Below are 27,593 nucleotides of genomic sequence, written 5' to 3'. Positions count from 1 at the left end.
TCATTTGCAGATATTCAGCACACAGCAGAGCAAGGAGGGGGCAGCAGCAAACCAGATGCCCTCTGACTGATAGAGGACATGATGGAGGCTATTCATGTAGCAGGATTTTACAGCTTCATGACTCATTGCATATTTCTATTCATCTTAGGCCTGGCTGAATCAAGGGGTTTAGTGACACCAATCTCTGTGGCTCCATGTGAAGCACCATTGCAATGGGAGGGCAGAACAGTATTGTATGATCATAACACAGGCAAAAACACCAGGGCCACAGTCACTTATGATGCCTTCCTGCAGCGCATTAGAATATTGGAGGAGAAAAAGAGTTTGGTGCCTTGCAAAAGGTAGGCTGAAACAAACTGTTGTCTGGTTTAAACAATATTTTTATAAAATTCTGCATATTGTGTTGTGTTCACTGCTTTTTTGCATGGGAGATGAAGCTGTCACAATATTACAGATAAATTATAAAACAGTGTCTGTTTTCTGCCAATTACTTCATTTTATGTGAAGAGGGCAATACTTACATTGAACTATCAAGATAAGGTATAGTATATATATATATATATATATATATATATATATATATATATATATATATATATATACTATCATATATATATATATATATATATATATATATATATATATATATATATATATATATATATCATATATGTTGTCAGTGTTCATGGATCCAAAGTGTAGCAGGGCTGGAATTTTTCTGATCTACATGGTAGAGGGCCGATAATGGAAGCCAGTGTTGACCACTCTCCTTTTTAAAACCACACCTCCTTTAAACCACACCCATGTTATCACAAGAAATGTTAAGACTATACCCATATTAATGGTGGCAGCACACCAAAAAAACTAATGGCTGGGGCTCATTGCAGGGATATCACTCAAAAATCATATGTGAAAAAATGTAATTTCATATTAAGACATAACCTTAAATCCATGTACTTTCTCCTCCCCTGTCGATAGTACAGCAACCCCCAGCACATGTTTAAACACTTTGGGGACCCCCTAACAGCTATTTTCAAATGCTAACACACCCCCACCTGGTTCACCTCCCAAATGCAGAGTAAGGCAAAAGCATAGGGCAGCCAGAGTATGACACACACAGATAAGATAGAGCAGGCACAGACAAAGCAGGGTAGAAAACTGATGAGCTAAATTTATCGCAAAGTTATAATGGCGCCCATAGACTAGCGCGTGATAAAACTTGTTGCGCAATTTGTTGCGTATCAAAACATTTTTGTCTCCATAGACTTAAATGCATTTCAGCAAATTTTTGGTGAAGCAAAATGGGTGACATTTGCCCATCACTATAGGAGCACTATCATGACTCCACTCTACTATACTATGTACAGTGACACAATGTCAATGCTACTGTGAACATGTGAACAATGTGGGTACTTACATTTTGAGGTGTGAACAAAGCAGGTCTTTACAGGTGTGAACAATACATGGGATTACAATTGTGAACAATGCAGGATTTATATAGCCTGAATATGAACAATGCAGTGACCAGTTAATCTCGGTTCTAATACCTTTTAAAGATAACACAAAGGTAAGCAATCAAAGCAACCACATTGTGACAGGCCACACAAGGGCGGGCCAGGGGCCACCAGTTGGACAGCACTGAACTAAATGATTATGATTACTGTTTGTATTGAGTTTTAGTTAAGGAATTAAAGGCAACATTGTTTAAAAATCCCTTGAGCCACCATCTCTTTGTACAGACCGTCAAGTCAGGCTAGTGATATATATACTTTTTCCACCTGATTTTCAGAGGCCAATAGTATATAGTCTCCAAAGTAATCTTTGTAAAAGCAAACTTCCATAGTTTTCATGTCCCTTTTACTTTATGTATTAACAACATTTTAAGTTATACCATCCAGAAAGCATTCCAGACAATACATAGGAATTGGCTATTTGTGTAAAAGTCTAGACAGCGATCACACTACTCTTTTATCTTTAGACAAGAACCCAGCTAAAAACTTGCTACTACATAATGGTCTGAATATGACTTGCTTTTTAAGAAAGCAGAAGATTTGTTAACTAACTTCAGTAATAAAGGTTACCAATATACAAAGATAATTCCTGAGTTTCCTTGGGAAAAAATCAAGGGTTTAGCATGTAAGGAGGTGAAAAAGTATTTTGTCAAATGTTAAATTGTTAATAAAGTTGTTAGAAGGGAGTAATAAAAGGAAAAGGAAACAAGAAAGGGATCTTTTCTGCCAGTGAGTTAAGGTGGCCATACACGGGCAGATAATGCTGCCGATATCGGTATTTTAGACCAATTTAACAGCTAGCCCGTGTATAGAGGCTTCCGACGAGTCTTTCTGATCGATATCTGGACATGATATTGATCGGGAAGGTTTGATTTTTCTCCCAAGGTTTTGATTTTTCTCCCATTGCGCTCGTCGTAATCCGATCGTTCGGCCTTAGGCCGAACGATCAGATTACTCCCGATATATCCCTGCCGTTAGTGGCATAGCGATGTTGCCAAACGAGCGGATCTTATAGTGTATGGCCACCTTTAGTAAAGGAGAGCTAACCTCCCAGGGAAAGGAGAGGAAAGGGATAAAGAAAAGAAAGGGTATTGGTGGCCAGTCCAATTGTTCTATGGTCAGGCCCGGATTTGTGGGCAGGCCACACCTGCATATTATTAAGTGTATTAGATATTTTTGTTCTTTTGGTAGTTCCAGGGTTCCAGTAGTGGACAATAATGTTGTTATTAGCACAGCACACTAGAAAGGGAGGGAGGGCACAGCAAGCAGAAGACGCCAGCGGGAGGTGGGAAATAGGCAGGCTGGAGGTGGGAATGGGCGGGAGGAAGGCTGGGTAGGGACATCTGTACGGAACGCATTTTAGGACATCCTCCGGCACAATACCCTGCCTTCCTGCGATGTCCTTTGCCTTCTGAATGGCACATCAGGTCCTTTTACCGTCACTCATCATCCAAACCTGCAGTCACACCTCCGTCCTCTACCCTCCCTTCTCAGCCGTCAGTCATGCTAACTCCGCCCTCATCCCTCAGCCTTCAGCCCTCGGCCCGAGGGCTGAAGGCTGAGGGTGGAGTTAGCATGACAGACGGCTGAGAAGGGAGGGTAAAGGACGGAGGTGTGACTGCAGGTTTGGACGATGAGTGATGGTAAAAGGACTCAATGCGCCATTCAGAAGGCATAGGACATTGCAGGAAGAAAGGGTATTTCGTCGCAGGATGTCCTAAAATGTGTTCCATATATCTGTGCTAATGGCCCCTCTAAAAAAAATTTTTGTGGTGGGCCCAGCACACACGCTGATGAGCATTATCATTGCAGTCAATGAATGCCAGAGTGGAATCCATAGGTATCACCAAAAGCTACCTAGTGATGTTTGTCAGGGCTTCACTGCAGCTGTTTGTAGTTGCTGCTTGTTTGTTGGTCTTTCTGCCTTCAGTTTTGTTAGCAAGTAGAATGCTTGTTTAATTTGGTTGAGGTCAAATTCATGACCACTGAAGGATATTCCACTTCTTTGCATTTGCAGTATGTTTTGGGTCATTACCTATCTGTACTGCAAAGCTCCGTCCCATCAGATTTGCAGCATTTGAATCTGAACATATAATCTAGAGCTGCTTCTGTCAGCAGTCATATCACCAATAAACACTAGTGATCCAAGTCCATTGGTAGCTATACATGGCAATATGATACCACTGTTTCCACCATATGTCACAAATGATGTGGTATGCTTTGGATCATGATCCTTTTCTTCCCTACTCCGTGCTCTTCTATTCCATTCATTCTGGTACATTTTGATTTTAGTTTCATCTGGCCAAAAATTTTGTTCAAGTGGTAGACTTTTTTTTTAGATGTTTCTAAAACATCTTACCAATGGTTTGCACCTTTTGGTAAAACCTCTGCATTCACTTGATTGATTGTAGACTTTGAAAATAATACTTGACTTGGTAAGAAATTTTACTTTGCTTTTACTTAATGTTTCTGATATCTCTGTCGTGGGTTTGTTTTGTTTTCTCGACATACAGAAAGCCTGCTTTACTTGCATTGACAGCTCTTTGGACCTCATATTGAGAATTCACAGCAATAACTTCCAGTTCGGCCAGATACTTAGCAGAATCCTGAACCAAATCCCCCCTCCCTTATAATACTGTATTGTAACATATCATACAGCTCTTAACAACCTTCTAATGAGCAAAGTTTCTTCTAAGTTGTCTGGTTATGCACCTGAGCTAAGCATATCAGCACATAAAGCAAATTGTGGGGTGTACAGAACATTTTGTATACAGATACTGTGATATGGTAAAAGGTAAATGCAGGTCAGTTCTGGGGATAATGGATATTGCAGTCAACTTACTGCATTGTTGATTTTCTTTAGTATTTAGGACTGAAAGGGAAGGAAGGATTCTGGGTGTGGTGTTAGCCACCTGCCCATAAATGAGTCAAGTGACTCACAGAGGAGGGGGCTTAAAGCCCACCCGCTGAGGGTGGAAAAACTACATATCTAGGCCTGGTGCCACTGCTTTGTCAGTCAGCCACTGAGGAAACTTTTTTGCCAATCAACTTTTGTTTATGCCTTCTGTTTAACTGGCCGAACTAAAATCAGCTCAGGCTGAATTGATCTTAATGCTCTGTTGAGTGATTTTGTGCTAAAAAAAAGTACAGAGGTAAAGATCCAAGCTACCTGAAATCTCACAATACATAATACATTACTAGCTTGGACTGAATGAGTACACACTTTTTCCGCAGGGGACCCATCCAGCAAGACTGCTAGAATTGTTGGCTTTGTCAGTCAGCCACTGAGGAAACTTTTATGCCAATCAACTTTTGTTTATGCCTTCTGTTGAACTGGCCGAACTAAAATCAGCTCAGGCTGAATTGAACTTAAGGCTCTGTTGAGTGATTTTGTGCTAAAAAAAAAGTACATAGGTAAAGATCCAAGCTACTTGAAATCTCACAATACATAATACATTACTAGCTTGGACTGAATGAGTACACACTTTTCCTGCAGGGGACCCATCCAGCAAGACTGCTAGAATTGTTGGCATCCGCCTTTGAAATGGTTTAGGGCCTTATACACCTCCGATCCACACTGACCACATATTGGTTTTATTATGCGCTCTCCATTGTGATTGAATTTCTCTCCGAATATCCCACACAACTGCTCCATGTCTAGTTTCGCACTGACCTTCTAAAATGGTTGTGCCATTCTGGCGCACTTTTGGCTGCTCTTGCCAGCAACATTCTGTGTCTCTGATTAGTCACAACTAAAGTCCACAGACCTGGTTGGGGGGAAAGGCCTTGGCGCTACCCTCACGCCACAATGGCAGTGTCACAGGTGTTTCCAGTTTTCATGCACCAGTTCACTCAGCAGTTGGGCTGAGGCTCAAAACTCAAAACACGTACAAAGCTCAGGCTAAAAGTTATGAAAGGCTCCTCTGTCTCTCCTAGGAGACCTCTCAGCCTCCCCTCCTATAGCAGCTTCTGCTCCTCTTCAGGGGTGCTCAGTCCGCAGTGTCCCCACCGCTTAACTCAAACTGTGCCAAAGGAATGGACGGCACTCCACTTGAAGAGGAAAAAAGTCTTTATTGCAAGCTAAAAATAGGGATCAAAGGCCCTACGCATTTCGGGATACAATCCCTTAATCATAGGCATATGATTAAGGGATTGTATCCCGAAACGCGTAGGGCCTTTGATCCCTATTTTTAGCTTGCAATAAAGACTTTTTTCCTCTTCAAGTGGAGTGCCGTCCATTCCTTTGGCACAGTAAAAGTTATGAAAGCCTGGGATTGGCCTCCCCCAAAATCTTTGTTCCTGTTGCCCTTTTCCTACTTAGTCCAGCACTGAGCATCTGTCACACTCTTTTCCAGGTGCGATTAACAGTTTGTGATCCTAGATGAGCCCCCAAATGTAGCCCATTCATGGATGTACTATATAAGCATGTGTGCTGCTGCCAATGTACTTAGGGCACCCGTTAGACTAGGGACAACTGCTAGGAACTCCAAGCAAGACGTAATATTATCTTGCGCTTTTCACACTCAGGATACTGAATAAAATACCAAACACTTGAGATCTCCATCAGTCGACAGACTTCACCAATAATTGGAGCATTACCCACCTCCTTGCCAAGTGGGATCCCAGGAAAAGAGTCCCAAGCATGTGTGCTTTCCCTTTTATACCGTAACACACTGCCAACTGCTAGGCAGTTTCTGTTATGAAATTACTCTGATCCTGCAAAGGGAAATAACTACTCACGGTTTATCAAGGGTCACTCTAGATGTCCAAACTTAATGTGATTGCCTGCATAAAGGGATAGTTAAATTCTCAGGGTCTCTACAAGTATTTTTGCAAACACATTATATAAGAATTTAGAAGGGCCATTGATATTAATAGGGCATAGCAATGATCTGAAATGGCCCCAGTGGCTTGTATTATAGTCCCAGGCATAAAAAGAAATTTTTAAATGAAACCGGAAGTATTGTGAAAATAAACATTTTAAATAGGCTTCAATTCTTGAAAACAATATATAAATATAATCCATTCAAATGTTTACATATTCTGAAATAATTTTTTCTCTTAAAGGACCAGTAACATCAAGAAAAATTTTCATTTTTTTAAAAAATTCATTAGTATAAAAAACAACTAGACAAATTAAATTTTAAAATCGCAAAGCCTTTATTAGAAAATAACTTATCGAAACTCTTCTTCTGCTCCTCTTCACAAAAGATGACAGGGCGACGATCCATCGTGCAGAGCTCGATTTCTCCTATATCTCCTACAAGGAAGGCAGGGAGGAGAAATCGAGCGCCGCACAATGGATTGCCCGATCGCTTTCTGAAGAGGAGCGCAAGCGGAGTTTCGGTAAGTTATGTCTTGATAAAGACTTTGCGATTTTAACGTTTAATTTGTCTTGGTGTATTTTTTTCAATGTATACTAACACATTTTTGAAAAAAAAATGTTGATGTTACTGGTCCTTTAATTATTCCCCTCTCAGCATTCTGCCACTCTGCATCTTGGAGTTGACATCAGTTATTTTGAATGTTCTAATACATTGTCTAGGAATACCTAACTTAATTGACTCTTGCTTTGAACAAACAATAGAAAATATATGTCCAACAGCAACTGCAAACTTTTACAATAAAAAGGGGGTTACTTTCTAAACCTCAAATTTATCTGGTGGGGCTTTTTGGGGCAAAAGTAGATTTTTTTGTGAAAAAAAACCCTACATTTTTCAAGATTTATTATATCCCAATGCTGCAAAAAGGCTGAATCCGAAAATATGCCATCCCAGACCTGCCTGTATAAGCAATGGGAGAGGCACCTATCTCAATTTGAAGATATTGTGGTTTACACTGGGTTTAGCCCGATAATTCGAAAAATTTTGGGCTTTTCAGGCAAAAATCTGAAAAAAAAATAAAGCGATTCGGGGGAAAAAGTCACAAAGAGGATTTAAGTTTTTGCTTGATTTTATTGGTATTTTTCCCGATCCAATTAACTTGAGCTTTTTTGATTCATAAATAAGCTCAAATCGGGCATGGGAGTTTGGTTGTGCTTTTTTTCAATGAAATAAATTCAGAGTTTAACTATACCCCAAACAATGTTGGTCTCTATAAAAAGATATTGCATAAAACAAACTATATGTAAAACCCTGCTTCATCTAAATAAACCAGTTTCATAAAATATACCTTTTTTTGTATTACAGTAGAACCCCCATTTTACATCCTCTGATTTTAAGTTATCCCTCATTTTACATTGTTGTTTTGTGGTCCCACCTATATATTATGCATAGTAAATTTTCCTGACTTTACATTTTTCTGGATTTGACATCATTCTTTTCTGGTCCCCTGAAAAACGTAAAATGGGGGTTCTACTGTATGTGTTAATCCTAAATAGAAAATTACCATTTTTGTACTAATTGCTGCGCCCTGGGATTGTGAGAGGGTGCGGGCCCTGGCCCAATCGCACCCCCTGCTCCCCCGGTAGTTACGCCACTGAAACCATAGACACACATACACATACAGGTAACATCAACCAATTAATGGACACAGTTCTGTCTTTTCCTCCCACATTTCTTCCTGTTACTGTTAGAGCTGCAGTGTGATCTCTGTGGGATCTCTGTAGGATCTCTGAGGGAACACACGGACCATCACAACATGTTGGTTCAAGGAAAAAGATGTAAAAGGATAATGCTTACTAATATATAATTACTAATATCCCCAATATTGTCCATTCAGGGTGGGAATATCGGGGTAAGATCCATTTGTTTAGCGACCTCTCTAAACAAGCAGATTTGCACATGTATGGCCACCTTGTGATGTAGATTGTAAAAGATAATCATGCAGTTCAATGACTTTTATAATACAGTTAGACTGTGGCCTTGTTTTAATACAGTATATGGTTACAGTAGGGGTATATTATCCTCTTGGAGAATAATAACTTGGAACAAAGGCCCTTTTTTATAAAGTACATTATAATTATTATTAAGGACAGTGTGAAAAATCTGTAATGAATACCACCATAGAACAGACAGGGACATTTCAGATGCTTTCGCCATATAGTGCCTGGAACAGGTCAAGAAAGGTGCAAATGAGAGTACAACTGCAAACCACTATAGCAATGCACCAGAAGATCTAAAAACCAGAAACTGATAAATTGTTGCCTGAGGAAATGTGACTAAAATGTCACTGACAGAGAGGCAGACAATAGAATACACACAATTAATAGAATCTATTGATATAGACTTTTTTTCTTAATCCCTACGAACACAGTGTATCAATGTTAGGCAGTAATTACTTAAATTACTGGAACCCACACTAAATTTCAGCACACAGAACACAATGCTGGGAGTTGTAAAATAACTGTAACTTTATTTCCCAAGGAGACACAGATGCTATCCCAATCACAATTGCACCTTTCACTCTTCTGCTTCTCTCTCCCAGCACGTCCTGTGCAGGGCTTCCTTCCTGTCAGCTCATAGTAGTGGGGACTCCTCCAACTCCTTGCACAGAACTATACAGAGAGACAAGTATACATAGCTCTCCAACATGTAAGTGAGCAAATAACATATATTTGGCTGGTTAAGAGACTCAGGGGCAAATTCACTATAGCGCGAAATGGCTAACAGTAGTGCAAATTCATCACCGTGACGTCATTTTGTTACTTCACCGATTTACTAACGGTGCTGGCGTAAATTTGCTAGTGAAGTGGACCTACTCTAGAGCTACTTCGCACCCTTACGCCAGGCGAAGTTGCAGTATGGCGAAGGGACGTAACTACGCTAATTCACTAACTTGTGCATTTTACTGAACGTTACCTCTTGCACCAGACTTGCCTTCGCCACCTCAGACCAGGCAAAGTGCAATAGAGTAGATAGGGCTTGCTTCAAAAAAAGTTGAAATTTTTTCTAAGTCCCAAAAAACGCTGGCGTCTTTTACTTTTTTAAGGGTGATAGGCTCCTTCCCCCCTACATTTCCTAACATATGGCACCTAAACTATACAGTGGGCACAAGTATGGGGCAAAATAACAACTCTATTTTATTTTATGAAACTTTCTCAGGCTTGTGTAGTGTAATGTATTTGCTGCTACATATACGTACATTATACTTTAACTTGGCGACGTATGTAAATTAGGCATCGCTAGTGTAACTTCGCTTTGCTTGACGAAGTAACGCTAGCCCAACTTCGCTACCTTTCGACTCCCTGAGCGCAACTTCAGATTTTAGTGAATTAGCAGCAGCCTGGCGAAGTGCGGCGAAGGCGTCGCTAGCGCATTTTCAGTGCTTAATGAATTTGCCCCTAAACTTGATGCCTAATCTCCAAGGTACCCTGATGCAAGTTCTCCAAATAAGTAGAACCAAGTACAAAATTAAACAATGAATCCCCATCATATCCTGAAACTGTGTTAGCCCATAAACTATACTCATCTTTGGCGGCACCGAATCTATATCTTTATTATCTTGCAACGCAGATTGCGGTGGCCCGTCATTGGGCAACCCCTAATCTAACAAATGCGGCAACCCTCCTAGAAGCCCAGATATTAGGTTCGGTGGAGGAGCTAAAAAAACCTATTATACCGGGGAACAAAATATACGAAAACATGCTCTCCATTAATGAGAGCAACGGTTAGGGCCTGGAAAACTGCTTCTCAATTCTTCCCACAAACGCAACCGGGCTGCTCGACTTATACCCCTCTGTGGGGTAACCCACAATTAAGACATCTCCGCAGTATACCGGACCCGCAAGTGTGGACTAAATTTAATATCAAGTGCATGGCCGATATTGTGGAAGATAGCAACCTATTACCATTTCAGTCACTTAAACAACAGTTCTCGCTTCCCAATTATATGTTTTTTCGTTACTTTCAGTTAAGGCATGCAATGGAAGGCCAGTTTGGGAGACGGCCCATAGATACGACACCTACAAAACTGGAATTGGGTATTCACTCTCCAGTATTTAAAAAGCCTTTGTCCCAATTTTATGCTCAACTCATCCAGGCAGGTAGCACCCCTCTTCACCAGCTACGTGCAAAATGGCAAAGGGATGTTCCGCAGATTACTGACGAAATCTGGGAGAATGTACTTGACACAGCATTTGATGGGGTCATCAGTAGTAGGGACAAGATGACTCAATTGAATTACTTGCACAGGATATATATTACCCCGCAGAGGCTTACTAAATTTAAACCTGACCTAGTACCAGAATGCCCGAGATGCAAACATGATCCGGCAGGCTTTATACACATGGTGTGGGAATGTCCGCTTATACATGATTATTGGGGAAAGGTACTACAGATAATTAGCACAAGAACAGATATCTCACTACCAATGGACCCCATTGTATTGATACTAAATCAGACGAGGATTTGCCCCTTGGTAAGGCACATCGCACTCTCATGTCAATTCTTTGTATGTATGCTAAAAAGTTAATTGCTATGCACTGGAAATCAGATAGAGGGCCTACCTCGCAATTGTGGGAACAATATGTTGAGAATGCCATTCCACTATACAAATTGACATATATAAAAAGGGGGTGCCCGGAGAAATTCAATAAAGTCTGGGATCTTTGGATGGATGACGATCCTGAGCTAGAGCCACCTTGATAAGGCTATAATAGGTACTATTGTGGGATACTTCAGAGTATTGGCGCGGGTTGGTTTCCTCTCTATGTGTCTGGCACTTGGACCCATTTCAGGACCTGGGGGGAATATGGGGGGAAGAATGACACCATGCTTTTTGTTATAATTTATGTTACTTTATTTTGCACAGTTTATTTTTGTTTGAAGTAACTAACTACAGACCATGTATAAGCATCCTTTAGCATACTGTACACCTGTTCCAAAAATGTATATATGACAATGCTTTTGTATGCTTTTGTGTGCTCAATAAAAGAATTGTTAAAAAAAAAAACTACACTCATCTTTCTGAACATGACATGAAACAGTCCCAGGTTGGCTATCTTGTGGGGATACAAAAGGTCTGGGCACATCTATTCCGTGCTTATGCAGTGGGTCAAGTACCGAGGAGAGCAGAGAGTCCCCTTTGATGAAATGCTGCAGTAATTTTCTCTTTTTTCTTTGAGTCTGATAATTAAGCTTAAGAGTGCTGTGCTAAAAAGTAGATAGATATGTTAACTTTGTTGTCCCTGGCCCATGTCTGGAGCAGGACATCTTGCGTAAGAAGCCTCTTTCTGGGAAGGCATTTCATAGGAATTTGGCTGTCGAGTGTAGTGTAGTTTGGCTTGCTGCATGAAAGAGAAGAGATAAGCTGAATACTGCAATGAAAACGTGAATTCTGAGTAGCTGGGTGCATATGGTTTACCTTGTTGTATATCCCAGCATCTATTAGATACAAGTGTGGTGGGCAGTTGTAGACAGAAATTGCCATGTACGAAATTTGGGGGTTGTGGAAGCACTCTTAAGGCTAAATCAAGGTATGTTTAAGTATAAGGGAAGTGCTACTTACAATGCACTTCCCTGATCCCCTGTCTCATAAGCAATTCAGTGTATATGCAAGTGCATGTGTTTACAAAACAGGGGTTTTTAGTTACAAAGTTATGATCATAAAGTTGAAAAGCCACCATACCATGTCAAGGTAAACCCCTGAATTGCTTATGAGACAAGGGATCAGGGAAGTGCATTGTAAGTAGCACTTCCCTTATACTTAAACATACCTTGATTTAGCCTTAAGAGTGCTTCCACAACCCCCAAATTTCAGAAATTGCCATGTCACCAGCTCACTTGCACCCAATGTAGATTGCTGTAAGAACCCTGGTATGAAACTGTAGGTAGCTCCAGGCAGCGTCGGACTGGGATACCAAGGGCCTACCAGGGAACCTGATCTGAAGGGCCATCCAGTCATTAGCAAGCTACTGAAATTTTTTCTTTTTGCTGAGTATGCCTATGGTTGAGATGGTTGTTGACTTTACTACCCACTAGAGGCAAATACAGTACATACCATTATACAGGTCCAGACTGAGAAATAAAATAGGCCCTGCCATTTAAGGTACACAGAGGCCCAATCAGCCCAAACAGAGGCCCTACCAGTCCACTAAATAGTGACTTTCTATAGCACCTTATAGCAGCCCCTCTGGCATTTGTCAGAACCCACAGATTGGGCCTGCCATTATACTGTCCCATAAATAGTTTATACAGAGGTTTTAAAGCAAACAGTGTTTCAGCTTCCACAAGCACAGATTCAGGCCTAATGCTATATAGTTGATATGTGTGTGTTGTTGCGTTGTGCTCCACTTGATAGTACAGGCTTTGTAATAGTACAGGGCAATGCAATAGAAACACATAGACTGCAAATGGTAGCACAAACAGATGGTCAGTCATTGTACCCAAAACAGGCTGCACCTCTCTATTGCCATGCAGTTTAGAACCCAGACTACAGTGTATGAATCTATTAGTTCTTGCTCTCCCATTTATGCTGTGCTAATTCTTCATGAGACACTAACCCTGCCAGTCCTGTATTATTAACAGACTCCTTGGATTCTCCTGCTTATCTGGGGCAATACATTTGGCCTCTTTCTCCCGGTAGAAATAAATAAAATGGAAAAGTCAATTAAAAGCTTGAAATCTGTGCTCTAGAAAGTGGTAAGGTCAGTTGTATGGGCTTCCTCCAGTCAACAGTTTCATTGCTGTACAGATTAGTTCTAATATAATGTAATAGTCTTCTTCTTCTTTTCCTTCATCCCACTGGTACTGTATTTTGTGCTTTAGGCTCACTCACATTCTCTTTTCAATTTTTAAATGTTACCAATTTTTCCCTGCAAGTGTAGCTTCATAACCATTTTGCATTAGTGCATTCTATTTTCTGCATTCAGTCCTTATTCTACTAACCTCCGTATCCCACTTTTCTTGTGCCACTAATTCATCTTCTTTTCACGCTGTTGCTACTTATCTTGTGTTTGTTTGTTATGCAGCTGCTCCCTTTGACCCCTATCTCCTCCACTAGGTGCCATGCTCCAACTCCCTTCCATTCTCTCCAGGGCCGGATTTACATAGCAGACGCCCCTAGACCCGCTGTCATTTCCCCTCTCTTTTATTTGTTCAAATCACCAAAATCAGAGCAATTGGAATTGGCACACAAGAAATGTAAAAAACTATTTCCTGCGCAGCCCAGTGTTTCTGAACCGATGTGGGTGTGGTTGGTCAGTATGCCACCCCCTAAAATCCTGCCCAACCTAGGCCTGGGCCTTGGTGGTCTCTCCATAAATCCGGGCCTGATTCTTGCCATCAATCAATATCTTCCAGTGTTTTGTGGTGTTTAGAGACTGCTTCTTAAAAAATGTTTTGAATAGTGCAATAAAATTGGTCTCGAATCTCTGTGAACACTCCAATCTTTAACTTTATTTGAGAAAGTGCAAACAGGAAAAAATAGCCACAACTGACAGGCCAAGGGTGTGGGCCCACTAGGACTGGGACCCACCATGTTTTTCCCCGGTATTCCGATGGGCCAGTCTGACCCTGGGTTCCCAAAGTGGCCCGCATCTATATGCTCAATTCAGAAAAGGAGACAGGGGGAAGGCAGCAGTGCTGGACATAACCATACTGAAGGCACTTCTGCACCAATTTTAGCCAAAGCACTGCCCCCAAATGCTGTAGTTAAAGTTTTGAATAATTGCAAGAGCTTAAAACATTGGCATATGGTAAAGTTAAGAATATCAACTTTATTAATATCAACAAGTATTAGGATACCCCATATGTAGTAAAAGGCACTATGTTTGCCATGGTGCAGTAACACATATCAACCAATAATTATTATATATTATCTGACCAAATGAATTGACTTTAATTTTGCTTGTCCTCATAGTCATAATAGTTTTCCTCCACTGTGAATTCTTTGTGAATATACAGGGCTCCACACCAGTCTGCAGGTATCCAATAAAAGGAAAGTTATGATATATTATAAATGTTCTATATTAGTGTTCCAAAAAAACAAATTATAAGGAAGGTATTAAATAACATGTGTAATATTCTTAAATGTCATTAAACACCATTGTGCAGGGAATCAATAAACAAGGTGCATCACTCCAAATACCAGAAGATGTACTGAGAGTATAAAGTAGTTGCCAAAACCAATTTAAACATTTACACCAATTGAGCCTAACTACTCTTCAGATGCAGCAATTGGAAATAGGCCAACCAAACGCCCCATCTAATGAAATCTGGTAAATTCGCACATCTCAGATTTTTTTCTCTGGTTTTCACCCATCCGTCACAATTCAGCAGCGTTATTGGTCAGCCAATTAGAGCTGTCTGAGCCCTATTTAAACCTTCCCTTGTCCTCTCTTCCTTGTATGAGCATTGGCCTAGAAGCTTGAACACTGTGGCTTGTCCCTAGTTCTTCCTCCCCTTGCTCTGGCTCCTGGCTTCTGTTCCACCTAATCGTGTCTCTTAACCCACTACTTCCTGCTTCTACCTGTCCTATTCCTGACTTGTCACAATAGCTAGTCCTTGCCCTAAGGATCCACAACCAATCGAATCCATTTACATGTCTCCTTTTAAAATGGTTATATTGATTGTCATTGTACCTGTGCCACTATAATATTTTACATAATTTTGCCAGTATAAAATTTCCATCCATATCATTATCAAATGGACTGCACGTGTTCATTTTCTTACATGCCTTTGTGAATGATCTTTGTCTATGACAGCTTTAATATAGTAAATTGTAGCAAATAGTGAATTAGGCCACTCTTATATAATCAGTAATTAGCCTCTGTAATGGCAGTCAAGGGAAGCAAGACATATTTGTATACCAATCATCACTAGAAGAACAGCTAAACATTATCCTGAATGTTTAATTCATTATTTGTAACAATGGAATAATTATGACCTATTGCCTATATGCAGGATGCTCTGGTAACAATTGCTTTCTTTATTTTTGAGATTGTCAATGTCTCATTTTGGCAGAAGAAAATCAGGGAAAAAAAAGTAATAAAGAGATATCAAAGAATCCTGGGAGTAAGAATAGACAGGATGTGCGGGCAATCTCCACCAAGAAAAGGGAGAGGCTGCACTGTCTGAATTCCATATCTAATTTCTTAAAAGCTTTTCGGACGGTTTCAAAAATAAATAAATCAACTGAGAAAAATATGTCCAGCAACAATAGGAAAATGCTTGGTTCAGTCAAAGGACACTCTCCAGAAGTTGATGTGGTTGTTATACCAAGATAAATCATTCTGTGGTAAATCTGTACAGAAAAGAAGCCCTGCTATTAAGTATAAACCTCAGACAAAATCAATATGTGACTATATCTTTCCATGCTACATGGCTCAAAGATCCATTTGGAAAACATCCAATATGCCTGTTGGAAAGGTTTCTGAATAGTTTTTAAGTGGATGCTGGGAATAGTTGTTTTTTTTTTGTGCAAATGTCAAATGTTGAACTTGATTTTTCTATATGTCACCTGTATGTGTAAATTGTTATTACATATCTATAACTGGCACTGTATACATTCATAGAGGCTGTATTGTTGGTATTTCCTATTTTGCTCAAGAAATACTGAGAAGTAACTTATGGGCTGAAAATTAAAGTTATAGGGGCAAATTTACTAAAGGGTGAAGTGGCTAATGCTAGAGAAAATTCGCCAGCGTGACGTCATTTTGCCACTTCGCCGATTTACTAACGGGTGCTGCCGTAAAACGTTACTTCTTGCCTTCGCCAGCTCAGACCAGGCGAAGTGCAATAGAGAAGAGAGGAGTTTCTTCAAAAATAGCTGAAAACTATGTCGTTTTTTACTTTTTACTGGGTGGTAGGCTGAAAAAGTTCAAAAAATTTTTTTGGAGTAACCTCCTTCCCCCTTACATTTGGCACCTAAACTTTACAGTGGGCACATGTGTAGGTAATATAAGACCTCTATTTAATTTTATTAAGTTTTCCTGGCCTTGTGTAGAGTAATGTAGTTGCTGCAGCATACATGTCCATTGTATTTTAACTGCACGCCGTATGCTAATTAGGCATTGCTAGCGTAACTTCGGACTGCTTATTGTATTATCGTAAGCACAACTTCGCAACCATTCGGTAACCAGTGCGCAACTTGGGATCTTTGTGAATTTTGCGCTGCCCTGGCGAAACTACTCCTGGCAAAGTGTGGCGAAGTGTGGCAAAGTGCGGCAAAGCCATCGCTATCGCATTTTCGGCGCTTAGTGAATTTGCCCCATAGACTGAACATTATTTTTATTTTACTCTTCTAATGTCCTCATATTTGTCCCCCTAAATTGTACATTGGACCCTATGCCCTAGGTGCTTTGTGCCTTTGTGCTTGCTGGTGCTGTGCTTTGCACCTCATTCAGACATGCAAGTTGGGGAGCAAAAGGAGAAATTGTCACAAGAGAGCCCTGTCCTTTCTGCCTGTTCTATTGTTTTTTGCTTATGGGTTGCAGCACAGTGCCTCCCTTTATGCACATAAAGACAACACTTCTTAAGGCTAGCAACACTCTTTTGCAGAAGGGCTCACAATCTGGCAGGTAAAAATTACTAAAATGCAAATTATTTTACTAAAATGCAAATTATTTTAAATAAAAAAAACCAAGACTAACTCTAATAACCCATTTTACCTTATTTATTATTAAAAAAGCTTGATTTAATCCATTTGGGTAAAAACTCTATAAAATCAAGCAAATACCCGTATTGTACGATTTTCCCAAAATTTTTGCCCAAAAGGTTAGATTTTCAAGCTAATTCCAGCATATACCACAAAACTGTCAAAATAAGATAGGGACCTCTGCCATTGACTTATACACAACCTCGAGCTTTGCCCCAAAAAGCTTGATGGGAGTTTAGTAAATAACCCCCTAAATATATCCAATATGATTAATTATATCATAGTTGGGATGAAGTACTGTTTCATTTTTAAAGAGAAAAAGGAAATTATTTTTTAAAAATGTCAAGTATTTGATGAAGAAAGATGTGTTACCTTCCCGTAATTTGGAGCTTTCTGGATTACAGGTTTCCAGATAATGGATCCAATGCCTGTAGTTGTTTGTTTTGTAGTTGTTGTTGTGTTCTTGATCCTGTTACCTTTATAGATTACTTTAACTAATTCCATTCAGAAGATAGCAGTCATAACCTGCATTTTGACTGATATTCTAGCTACATTGAGAGCCTACACCCATGATTAAACTATATTTCTCTAAAACCATGAATGCAATTAAAGTTACTAAAAGATCTGAATATAAAAAGTACGAACAAAAAAAGCCTAACAATACGCAAAAAAATAAAAATATTTAAAATTTTAGTTTTTTGGACAATTACTAGCGAAAAATAAATAAATAAAATTCAATGGGAACAGTCCCATTAATTTCGAGTTGTGTCGGGGGTTTCGGGCAATTTCACAATGTTTTTTGAGCCCTCGGGTGAAAAATTCTGCGATTTTGGGGAAAATTCACGAAAAAATCTTGAAAATCTGAGCTTTTCCCGGCAAAGGTAATTTTCGGGAAAATGTAATAATAAATAAGAGTTACAAACCCGAGCTGGTTAGATTGGAGTTTGTAGCAGCCGATATTGAGATACATTCGTTGATAAATAACCCCCTTAATGTTTTACCCAATCAAGACTACCCATCTTATTCCCTCTTTAAATGGGCTGTTCTCTTTCCAACACTTTTTTTCAGTTCAGTTGGTTTCAGATAGTCCACCAGAAATAAAGATTTGTTCCAATTACTTATATTCTATTTTCTATTTGTGACTAGTGATGGGCGAATTTATTCGCCAGGCGCGAATTCGCGGCGAATTTGCGCGATTCGCCGCCAGCGAATAAATTCGCCGGCGTCAAAATTTTTTTTTCGAAAAAACGGACGCCGGCGTCAAAAACGGGTGCCGGCGCCGTTTTGCAAATTTTTCGCGAAATTCACAAATTTTTCGGCGAACCGAAACGGCGCAAATTCGCCCACCACTATTTGTGACCGTTTTTCTAAAATTGAAGTTTCCTTTTTTGCCTTCTTTTGTTTTTCTAAAGCAGCTCTGGTAGCACGTCATCAATTCTGTAAACTGTACCAAATCAATACATTTAGTTTCTTATCTTTGGTCCTGTTGAGTTCTACAATTGTTAGAATACAATAGTTGCTAATACTCCAGAGATGCTACTGAGAAATGTATCAACTGAATTTTGCAAAAGTGTAACAGTACAGAATCTGCACCTGAATTACTGAGCTGCCAGACTAAACTACCTTCTTGGTTAGATGATCACTTAAACCAAATTATTTATTACTGATTCTCAGACCTATATAGTCACAGAGCTACAGGGTTCCTGGCCAATCCTCATGTGTATTATCTCTGTATCTAATGTGCATATAGATACCCTTACCATGCTGCTGCACCAAGGATATCTGTCCACTTCCAAAAGTTTGCATGGATACAGTTGTCCATAGGAACCAATCACTTTGCTTTCATTATGTGAACTGCAGTAGACCAAAGAGCTAAGTGGTAATTGCTTTGATTTCCCAAACTGTTCTAAATACTTTTTAAAAAAGAAAAATAGTAAGGTATTTCATCATCTCATCTGTTTCTCAATTATTGGTGATGTAAAGCTGAGCTGAGCTTGGATATTATAACTTTGTGTTTTCATAGCTGTAAATACTTGACAAGCTTTTATTGATGCAATTTGTTTCAGCGTTTTAATAAAAATAGTTTATAAGGTAATACGTTAATACTGTATAACCGACTCATGAACAAGACATGGCATATTTAATATAAACATGAATAGAGTGATAGAGAACAAAAACGGAGGAGCAGCTTGCAAACATTTAGGCTCCAAATAAGTGTGATAATTGTTTTTGTTCATATGAGATAAAACCAGTAATGTGTATTTTAATGACTTATTGAATTCCCAAGAAATATACCTTGCCCTTAAATATGTGTGCATAACAGTTGAACTCTCTAGTTTCAAGTTTAAATGAGCTTATTTCATATGGAAACGATTCAGAGGAATATCAGAAACAGTTTATGGCATTCAGTACATACAGGTATAGGGCCAAGTAATTTATTCTCACAGAATTTAAGTTTTTTACAAATCAGATGCTGACGTGTCATATGAACTTTGGCTATAGAAATATTCTATTCCCTTTGTTCTGTAGTTGAAAACATTTTTACAACACTAGAGCTTACTGAGCAACAAAGCATGTCCAATTCTTGTCAAGATATGTCAGGCTTTTATTTCTTTTCTGAAAAGGGGGTTATTTTAGTTATACATTTTCATGCAATTGGATGTAACTCTCCATACATAAGAAACTAATATAAAAAATAAATAAATCACAATATAACAATGTAAAGGTGTTTACAACAATGCTGTTTTTTTTTAAATGCATATACCGTAGTAATACAGTATGGGATCTTTTATACCATAACTCCTTATTCCTGACTTTTTTGGATCTTTTGTTGCATGCTACATTGTTGCTGATGAAGGGGGGTTGACATCATGACAGGGGGTTGCCACTACAAAGGAGAATTGCTTAAAGGAGAAAGAAAGCTACTGAAGCAGTTTATGCCAATAGATTAGACACAATAGTGCAAGCTATAACACTATATTTATTCTGCAGAATGCTTTACCATACTTGAGTAAAAAGCTCTAGAAGTGTTCTCTGTTTGTTTAGGATAGCGGCTGCCATATTGGCTTTGTGTGACATCACTTCCTGCCTTAGTCTCTCACTGCTGGCTCATAGCTCTGGGCTCAGATTACAGCAGGGAGTGGAGGAGGGAGGGGAGAGGAGCAAACTGAGCATGCTCAAGGCCATGCCCTGGAGGTTTCCTGAAAACAGGAAGTCTGATACAGAAGCCCATGAGTACACAATAGAAGGAAAGAAATGCTGTGTTTCTTTTGACAGAGGACTCAGAGCAGCATTACATTGAGGTTTTACTGGTGTATTTATATAGACCTTTCCAATAAAGCTTACTTAATTTTAGCCTTTCCTTCTCCTTTAAGGCAAATTTTTAATGTAACAAGTGAATTTTTAATCTGCTGAAAGGAAATGTTTTGGGTCTGACCAGCAGCAATGGACCTTGACCTAATTATTCTTCCTTGAGCTTTAAAACCTTTAGGAGTAATATTGTTTTCCAATGGCACAGTGCATCGTATTTAATGCTTATAAACTGTGTTTTCTAGGTTTTTTGAATACATCTTCCTATATCAAGAGGCAGTGATGTTTCAAATAGAGCAAGTTACAAAAATCTGCTCTAAAAACACGTTAACTGAACCTTGGGATCCTTATGACATACCTGAAAATTCCACCTATGAGGATCAATACTATATAGGGGGACCTGGAGATCAAATCCCTGTCCAAGAATGGTCTGACAGAAAACCAGCCAGAAAGTGTAAGTAATTAATCTTCCTAAACTGGCTTTGCTTAGCAATTTGTTTTCATATGAAACAGTACTGAGATTCTGTGAATAGCTGAATCTATGCTTTATGAATAGAGGCTTTGTTTTTACTGTAAAAGTGGCCTTTTATGAAAGTTATCACCTTTTACATTTTCAAATAGCCATGTGATACATGAGAGGTTGCTGAATTGCATTGGTTGGAAGTCCATGGCACTTTTACATACTTTCTCAGCTGCCATGCTACAATCTCTTCAACTCAAGCCAATGCAAAGATTGTAGATGGAATGTCCAAAAAAACACATATTTTTAGGCCAACAAAAGACAAGAGGAAATTCTTCCAATCTGTTCAAACATACTGGAGGGAAGACATAAGTAACCTAGACAACCCAGATACTGATTATTGGGTGTTTATAGATGTGCTTTAAACTACACTGCAGAAAAACATTCCCTCTAATCCATCTGCAAGTGCACACAATAAATTCTTTGAGAATACACATAATTTTTTTTTACTTCTTCCGACTCACCAGAATAAGTTTTAAAAGTGTGCACAAAAGATAATTTTGTGCACACAGTCAAAACATAACTAAAAGGAACAATTACTGCATTATATACAATCCACTAAATTTACTTTGTTAGAAAAACAGGGAGAATTGTATTTACAAAGGGATATTTTTGTAAGGAAAACTTCCATAGTTACCACCTATAATTTGGCTGTTGTTAAGGTCAACAAAGCCTGTCCATTTATTTCCGAAAGCGTTTTCCCAATGGCATAGCTAAATGTAGATACAGTGGAAACATATATATTAAAAGACAAACAGCATAAACCCCTTAGGGCAGACTTCAGGTATTACAGCAATCCACATGTTAGTGAGAATAGCCAATATATGGGAATCCAATTGACATTGTGCAAAGATTTCTTTGTCTTCTGTTTTCTGTGAGTCTGCAAATGGAGACATTTTGCTGTGGTTCAAGTACAGAAGTAAAAACTAAAAAACATCTGTGAAATAACTGATGCTTTGTCCAGTTCTATAAGTGTAGGGATGTAAAGAACTTAATGCTGTTTCACCATAAAAGGGATAAAACATTATGCATATGGCAGGTACCTGATAGGTCTCTTAATGAGTTGAATTATATGAATGTTGTTGGTTTTCAAAATATTTACTTAAAATTCTATTTACTTAATATTCTTATTGCAGATTAAGCTACTGAAATGATTGCCAAGCAGTTTTTAATGTATTGGATGTACGTTTTTTAAAAGGCAAAGCATAATATACTTGGTTTAATAGAATGAAACAAGGCAAGAATTACATTAATTTTATTCAGTCTCAGGATAAGCATAATTAAGAATAATGGGAGGTAATCCAATTATCTTCAGTAGTAAATTTTATGTGATCTATTCACAGGGGTGGGGTGATACTTTTGTTTAGGGAAGCTATCAACAGATTGCATATAAACTCTTCCACTAATCCAATCACAACGGCACATTGTAACTCTTCAGAGAGGTGACATCTGAAATTCACAGAGGTGTTGATTCTGTGTAGTTACTGTGATAGGTTTACCAATGTGTCTGCAACTCCTAGAAACAGGAGAGTGTTGCATGAATGGATGCACTTGTGAGAGTTGCATGAATGGATGTGTGAAGTGTTCTGAAACCACCGGGGTACAGATGTTAGAACAGTATTGTATGTAGCAGGCAGGCGGTGTCAAAGACCCCCGCCTCTGTTCAGGGATGGTTTTTCCACCTTGACATGAATCGCCTCTTTCACGCCTTGTTCAAACCAGCGATCTTCTTTATCCAAGAGTTGGACATTGCTATCTTAAAAGGAGTCTCCCTTGACTCTTAGGTGTAGAAAGACAGCCGAGTCTTGCCCTGTAGAGTTCACCCTTCTATGCTAAACCATTCGCTTGGTGAGCAGTTGTTTTGTCTCCCCAATGTATATATCAGTGCACTCCTCACTGCACAGTGAACTTTCAGAACACATCACGTCCATTCATGCAACTCTCACAAGTAACACCTGTTTCTAGGAGTTGCATGACACACTGGTAATCCTATCACAGTAACTACACAGAATCAACACCAGTGAATTTCAGATGTCACCTCTCTGAAGAGTTACAATGTGCTATTAGTGATTGGATTAGTGGAAGAATTTATATGCCGAGAACTTCCCACACCAGTCAGTTGAACTGAAGAAGCTGCGCGGATGAGTAGTGAAACGTCTTCGATATTTACTCAGCAAGTCCAGATTTTTTTTTAATTACTTATATTAGATTTACCATGACCTGGACAAATGAAAATCTTCATGTCATATCAACAGAAGGCTTTCCATTAGGGAACTTACAATTATATATGAATTTACAGAGGTTTGTTTGTTTTTGCAGTGTCTATGCCTCCTTAAATGTTCATTATTCTCTTCGTATATGTCTAGTTCTGCTTTGTCTAATCTTTAGTTGCATTTCTCTTTGCCTACTTAATGATCCATAAAAATACATATCACTGTCTTTATTCAAAAATGATTTAATATCAGTAACTTTAACAGCACAGGTTATAATAGTGCATACAGTCCCAGAGAACTATTGCATGAGCTGTTTAAGGCACATTTGTATAATATTTTCCATTTTGCATATCTGAACTTATACACAATATTGAAAATGAGCCATGAAGATGGATAATACTTGCAATTCAATATTCAGTATGAGTATTATATTTTCAAGCTAAGACTGGAGACATTTACTACTAAGAATTAAATGTCTCCCCTTTCCTATATTACAGATGAGACATGGGTTGGAGTTTACACAGTTAAAGATTGCTACCCAGTGCAAGAAACCTACACCAAGAATGACAGCATGACAACATCCACTCGTTTTTTTGACATAAAGCTGGGCATAAGTGATCCATCTGTGTTTAACCCTCCAAGCACATGTGAAGCCGCTCAACCTCTGTTAATGAGTGGCGACTGCTGAGCTTGACAAATGTGAACAAGTTACCAACTGCATGTACACATTAGAAGAAGTAAACAGAAGGAGTATTTGGTTGCCTTGGGAAATTAATTTATTTTGAAAATATATTTTGGCTAAAATTAAATAGTGTTTCCTCATCTTACTCTGCTAATTTGTTAATGAAGAGCATACTTATCCTTATCAATGATTAAAGGCTTACAGTATATTAATGCTAGTGATAACAATAATGTTCTACATATTCAAAGCCATTGCTTTCACAGATCAACAGTCATTTTTTTTACAGAAGTAATGTTTTGGAGTATAAGCACTTTTATCTTCAGTATTTACCATCATCTGTAATGGTACTGTCCATAACAGTATACCTGAGTAATGTAGCTCAATAAAGAATATTGTAAGCGTACTGAGAGTATTGTAACTGGTCACAGAGTAATGTAACTGATCACAGAACAAAGGGCACAGAATACTTTAAATGATAATATGACTGGCCATCTTAACACAATGGGGCATATTTGCTGGTGTTTTCTTTTTCCTAAAAATTATTGCTTATTGTCTGATTTACAAATATTATTTGGCATTTATTTATTCTTGAATGAAAAAAATTTGGGGAAAAAAAACTTGTAAAATAGCATAAAAGTACTTTTGTCATGGACTTTATTTCCAAAACAAGGATTTTACCAGTAGATCAGATGGAAAAAAAAGTTGTATATTTGTGCTCATGTCAAAAAAAGACCAAAAGTGCCATAAATGTGATAATTTGGATGGCTAACGTTATAGAAACATTTCAAAGTAAGCTTTTTGTACTCAGAGGTTCATTCTTTAGGCTAACATTTTACAAAATAACGCTAAATTACGGTAGTTTAATGTTAGCACTACATTCTCACTTGGGTTTAAAGTACTAATATTTCTTGTGTTTTAATGAATGCAGAAACACAGACCTTTCAGACCAACAATATGCTAATTTCATCCTTTTGCATCCTTTTATTGAAGTCAGTTAATAAAACAGCCAATTACAGTCAGCTTCACAATGGAAAATTTGTATGAAGTAAAATAAATCACTGAACAACAGGCTAAGAATAAGGAAACATTACAGGCGGTGCTGCTCAAGCTATAATATACCTGTTTAAATGCCTTTCATTTCATAACATATTTATGTCAGATTTACCCTGTGAGTGTATGAAAGTTCCACCAACCTTTCATTCACCATTAGTTTCTGTTCATGCTGTCCTTTGTCTGCCCTTAAAAAGATTATTTTAATAATGATGTATTCTAAGATATGATTAATCAATTGTGTAGCAATTCAGCTGTGTATTTATGCTTGCAAACACAGCAAATAGTGTAACAAATGGAAAATCTGTATGAATACATTAATGTACAGTATCAACATTTCAGAATTCTGCCCCAACAGTTTTTCAAATTGCATGCAGAAGAGAATAGTACAGTCAGGGGCCTTGTGTCAGAGGCTGAACCACCAAGATGGGAAGATGTGATTTGTGGGTCATAAAGGGGTTGGGCTTGTTGGGAATGAGAAAGGTTTTGTAGATTATGGGCGGTTGTGTTAGGCATAATGGGGTGTGGGTATAGTGCATTACGGACATGAACATGTGCACTGGGCCCCTTTGTACTTTGCCCACCACCCAGTGAGTACCAACTGACATATAAACCGGAGCCTGCACTGGGCCCCTTTGTACTTTGCCCACCACCCAGTGAGTACCAAGTGACATATAAACCGGAGCCCCCTTGGGGGGCCCTGGAGAAAGCAGTGTTAAACTTTATAGGAGTAGGAGTTATTATATTTAATAAATAACTTATATTTAATAAAGAACTGCAAAATCAAATGGAAAATATATAGCTTTGAATTTATGACTTGAATCTACATAATATACATACATAATAAAGTTCTTAATATTTCACCTCACCATGTCTGTGTCTTTTTACTATATACAACTAAAGTAATACAATCTATTACAAAAATGTGAATTAGTGTACAAGAATAATTCTAATCTAATTTTACTGGTATTTTTTTTATGTAAAAAGTTATAAAAGAAGTGTGAAGTTTGGTGTCACTACTGAACATTTTGAATTAATGCACAGGTACAGTGAAAAGTTGCTCTGAGTTGTTCTTTTTTTGTTTAATATGTAAAAACAGATTTCCAGTTGAGTTTAATCTGCACTCTATTTATTGTGTAAGGGAGACAGTTTAACATGAAGCTATAACAATTTTTAAAGCTGAATTAAATTAATCCAAAATGTACTTGTAGTAATAGGACTGTTTGGATTTGTATAATTTGAATGGATAACTTCCTAAATAAAATTAACATTTTCTTGTTACCTTTAAGAGAGGAACTGCCAGAAGAGTTATTAGTGTCGAACAATCCAAATAATTATGAGTCTAAATTCAATTGTGTAGTAAACATATTAAATACCATGTGATTTAATAAATAAATAATCACTCATTTTATATTGAGTGATTATTTATTTATTAAATCACATGATATTTAATTGAGTCCCTTTTTTCTTTGTTTTCACAACACCACCGGCTGCCCTACCCCCTGGTACAATAATGTTCAATGGCCCCTGCATGTTGCCAGGCTACTGGGGATGTGAATTTGAGAATTTCTGCTTTAAAAAATGTCAGTGTTTGCTTATAATGTGCATTTTTTTTTACATTATTTATTGATAGTTTCCCTTATCTTATACTAAATAAGCCTGAGGATGTTTCTTTAATCCACAATCATAAAACTGTGGTCCAACTGCAGCTACATTTGTTTCTATGTGTATATTGTGTCTCATCAGTGATGCTTAGCAGGGTCTATTCTGGTATTAACTGTACTGTAAAATGTAGGTTTATCATTCATATCTGTATATCTGGTGGAATGTGGATTCCAGAATCAATTAATAATTTTCAGTTCCACTGACTGTGGAAAATGTCTGCATTGTTGACATTCAACTAAAAAAGCTGCTCTTTTTTTTAAATGTTAATGTCTTTCAATTCTTACAGCCAACATTTACTAAGAAATATTTTTGAGTGCTGTTTCTTTTCTTACTTTTCATTGGCATTTACAGGAATATTACAGTAGGTACTGAAAAACTGTTCTGGCAAAATTACAAAGGAAAATCTGGTGTAGAAAATGCTGGAATGCAGAATGTGCCCTGTCATTGCACACAAAAATTCACATGAGCATTTATGAAAACTTCTCACAGGTGCTGCAGTACCATGGACGTTTTGCTCATATTATCCTGAAGGTATACACTTCTGACATAGGGTAGAGAGTGAAATGTCTTTTTTGGGAAGGTATTAAAAGGCTTTTCATAGGTAAACTTATATATGAACAGCTATGGCAGCTGATCTCTAAGGAGGCTAAGTCCTCCTAAACCTTTATTTGGCTTCTCTCCACCTATGCTTCTGTAACTGCCTCTGAGCAACCCAATAAAACCTGCTCTCACAAATGAACACAGACTAGAGTCAATTAAAATTCTCGACATGGTGGGGAAACATTTACAGTTTGCAGTTAAAGGGGTTGTTCACCTTTAAATTAACTTTTAGTATGCAATTGGTTTTAATTTTTAATTGTTTGTGTTTTTCAAGTTATTTAGCATTTTATTCAGCAACTCTCCGATTTGCAATTTCAGCAATCTGCTTGCTACTAGGGATGCACCGAATCCAGGATTCGGTTCGGGATTCAGCCTTTTTCAGCAGGATCGTGTGACCTTTTGTCAGAAAACAAGGAAGTAAAATTTTTTTCCCCTTCCCACCCCTAATTTGCATATGCAAATTAGGGCTTGGTTTGGTATTCGGCCGAATCTTTCACAAAGGATTCGGG

The 27,593-nt window shown here is 38.3% G+C and overlaps 1 protein-coding gene across 1 annotated transcript; it reads left to right on the top strand.

Moving 5' to 3' along the window:
• Positions 1–25,687, top strand: epdr1.L (ependymin related 1 L homeolog). Its single transcript, XM_018267600.2, has 3 exons — positions 1–341; positions 20,600–20,808; positions 23,585–25,687. Exons 1-3 carry the CDS (start codon positions 79–81, stop codon positions 23,773–23,775), a joined length of 663 nt encoding a protein of 220 aa, XP_018123089.1. The 5' UTR covers positions 1–78; the 3' UTR covers positions 23,776–25,687.
• The last annotated feature ends 1,906 nt before the right edge of the window (positions 25,688–27,593 follow it).

Source organism: Xenopus laevis, chromosome 6L (genome assembly GCF_017654675.1).
Source record: "Xenopus laevis strain J_2021 chromosome 6L, Xenopus_laevis_v10.1, whole genome shotgun sequence".
Lineage (NCBI taxonomy): Eukaryota > Metazoa > Chordata > Amphibia > Anura > Pipidae > Xenopus > Xenopus laevis.
The sequence above is the reverse complement of the archived record's forward strand: the minus strand, read 5'-3'. Positions and strand labels throughout refer to the sequence as shown.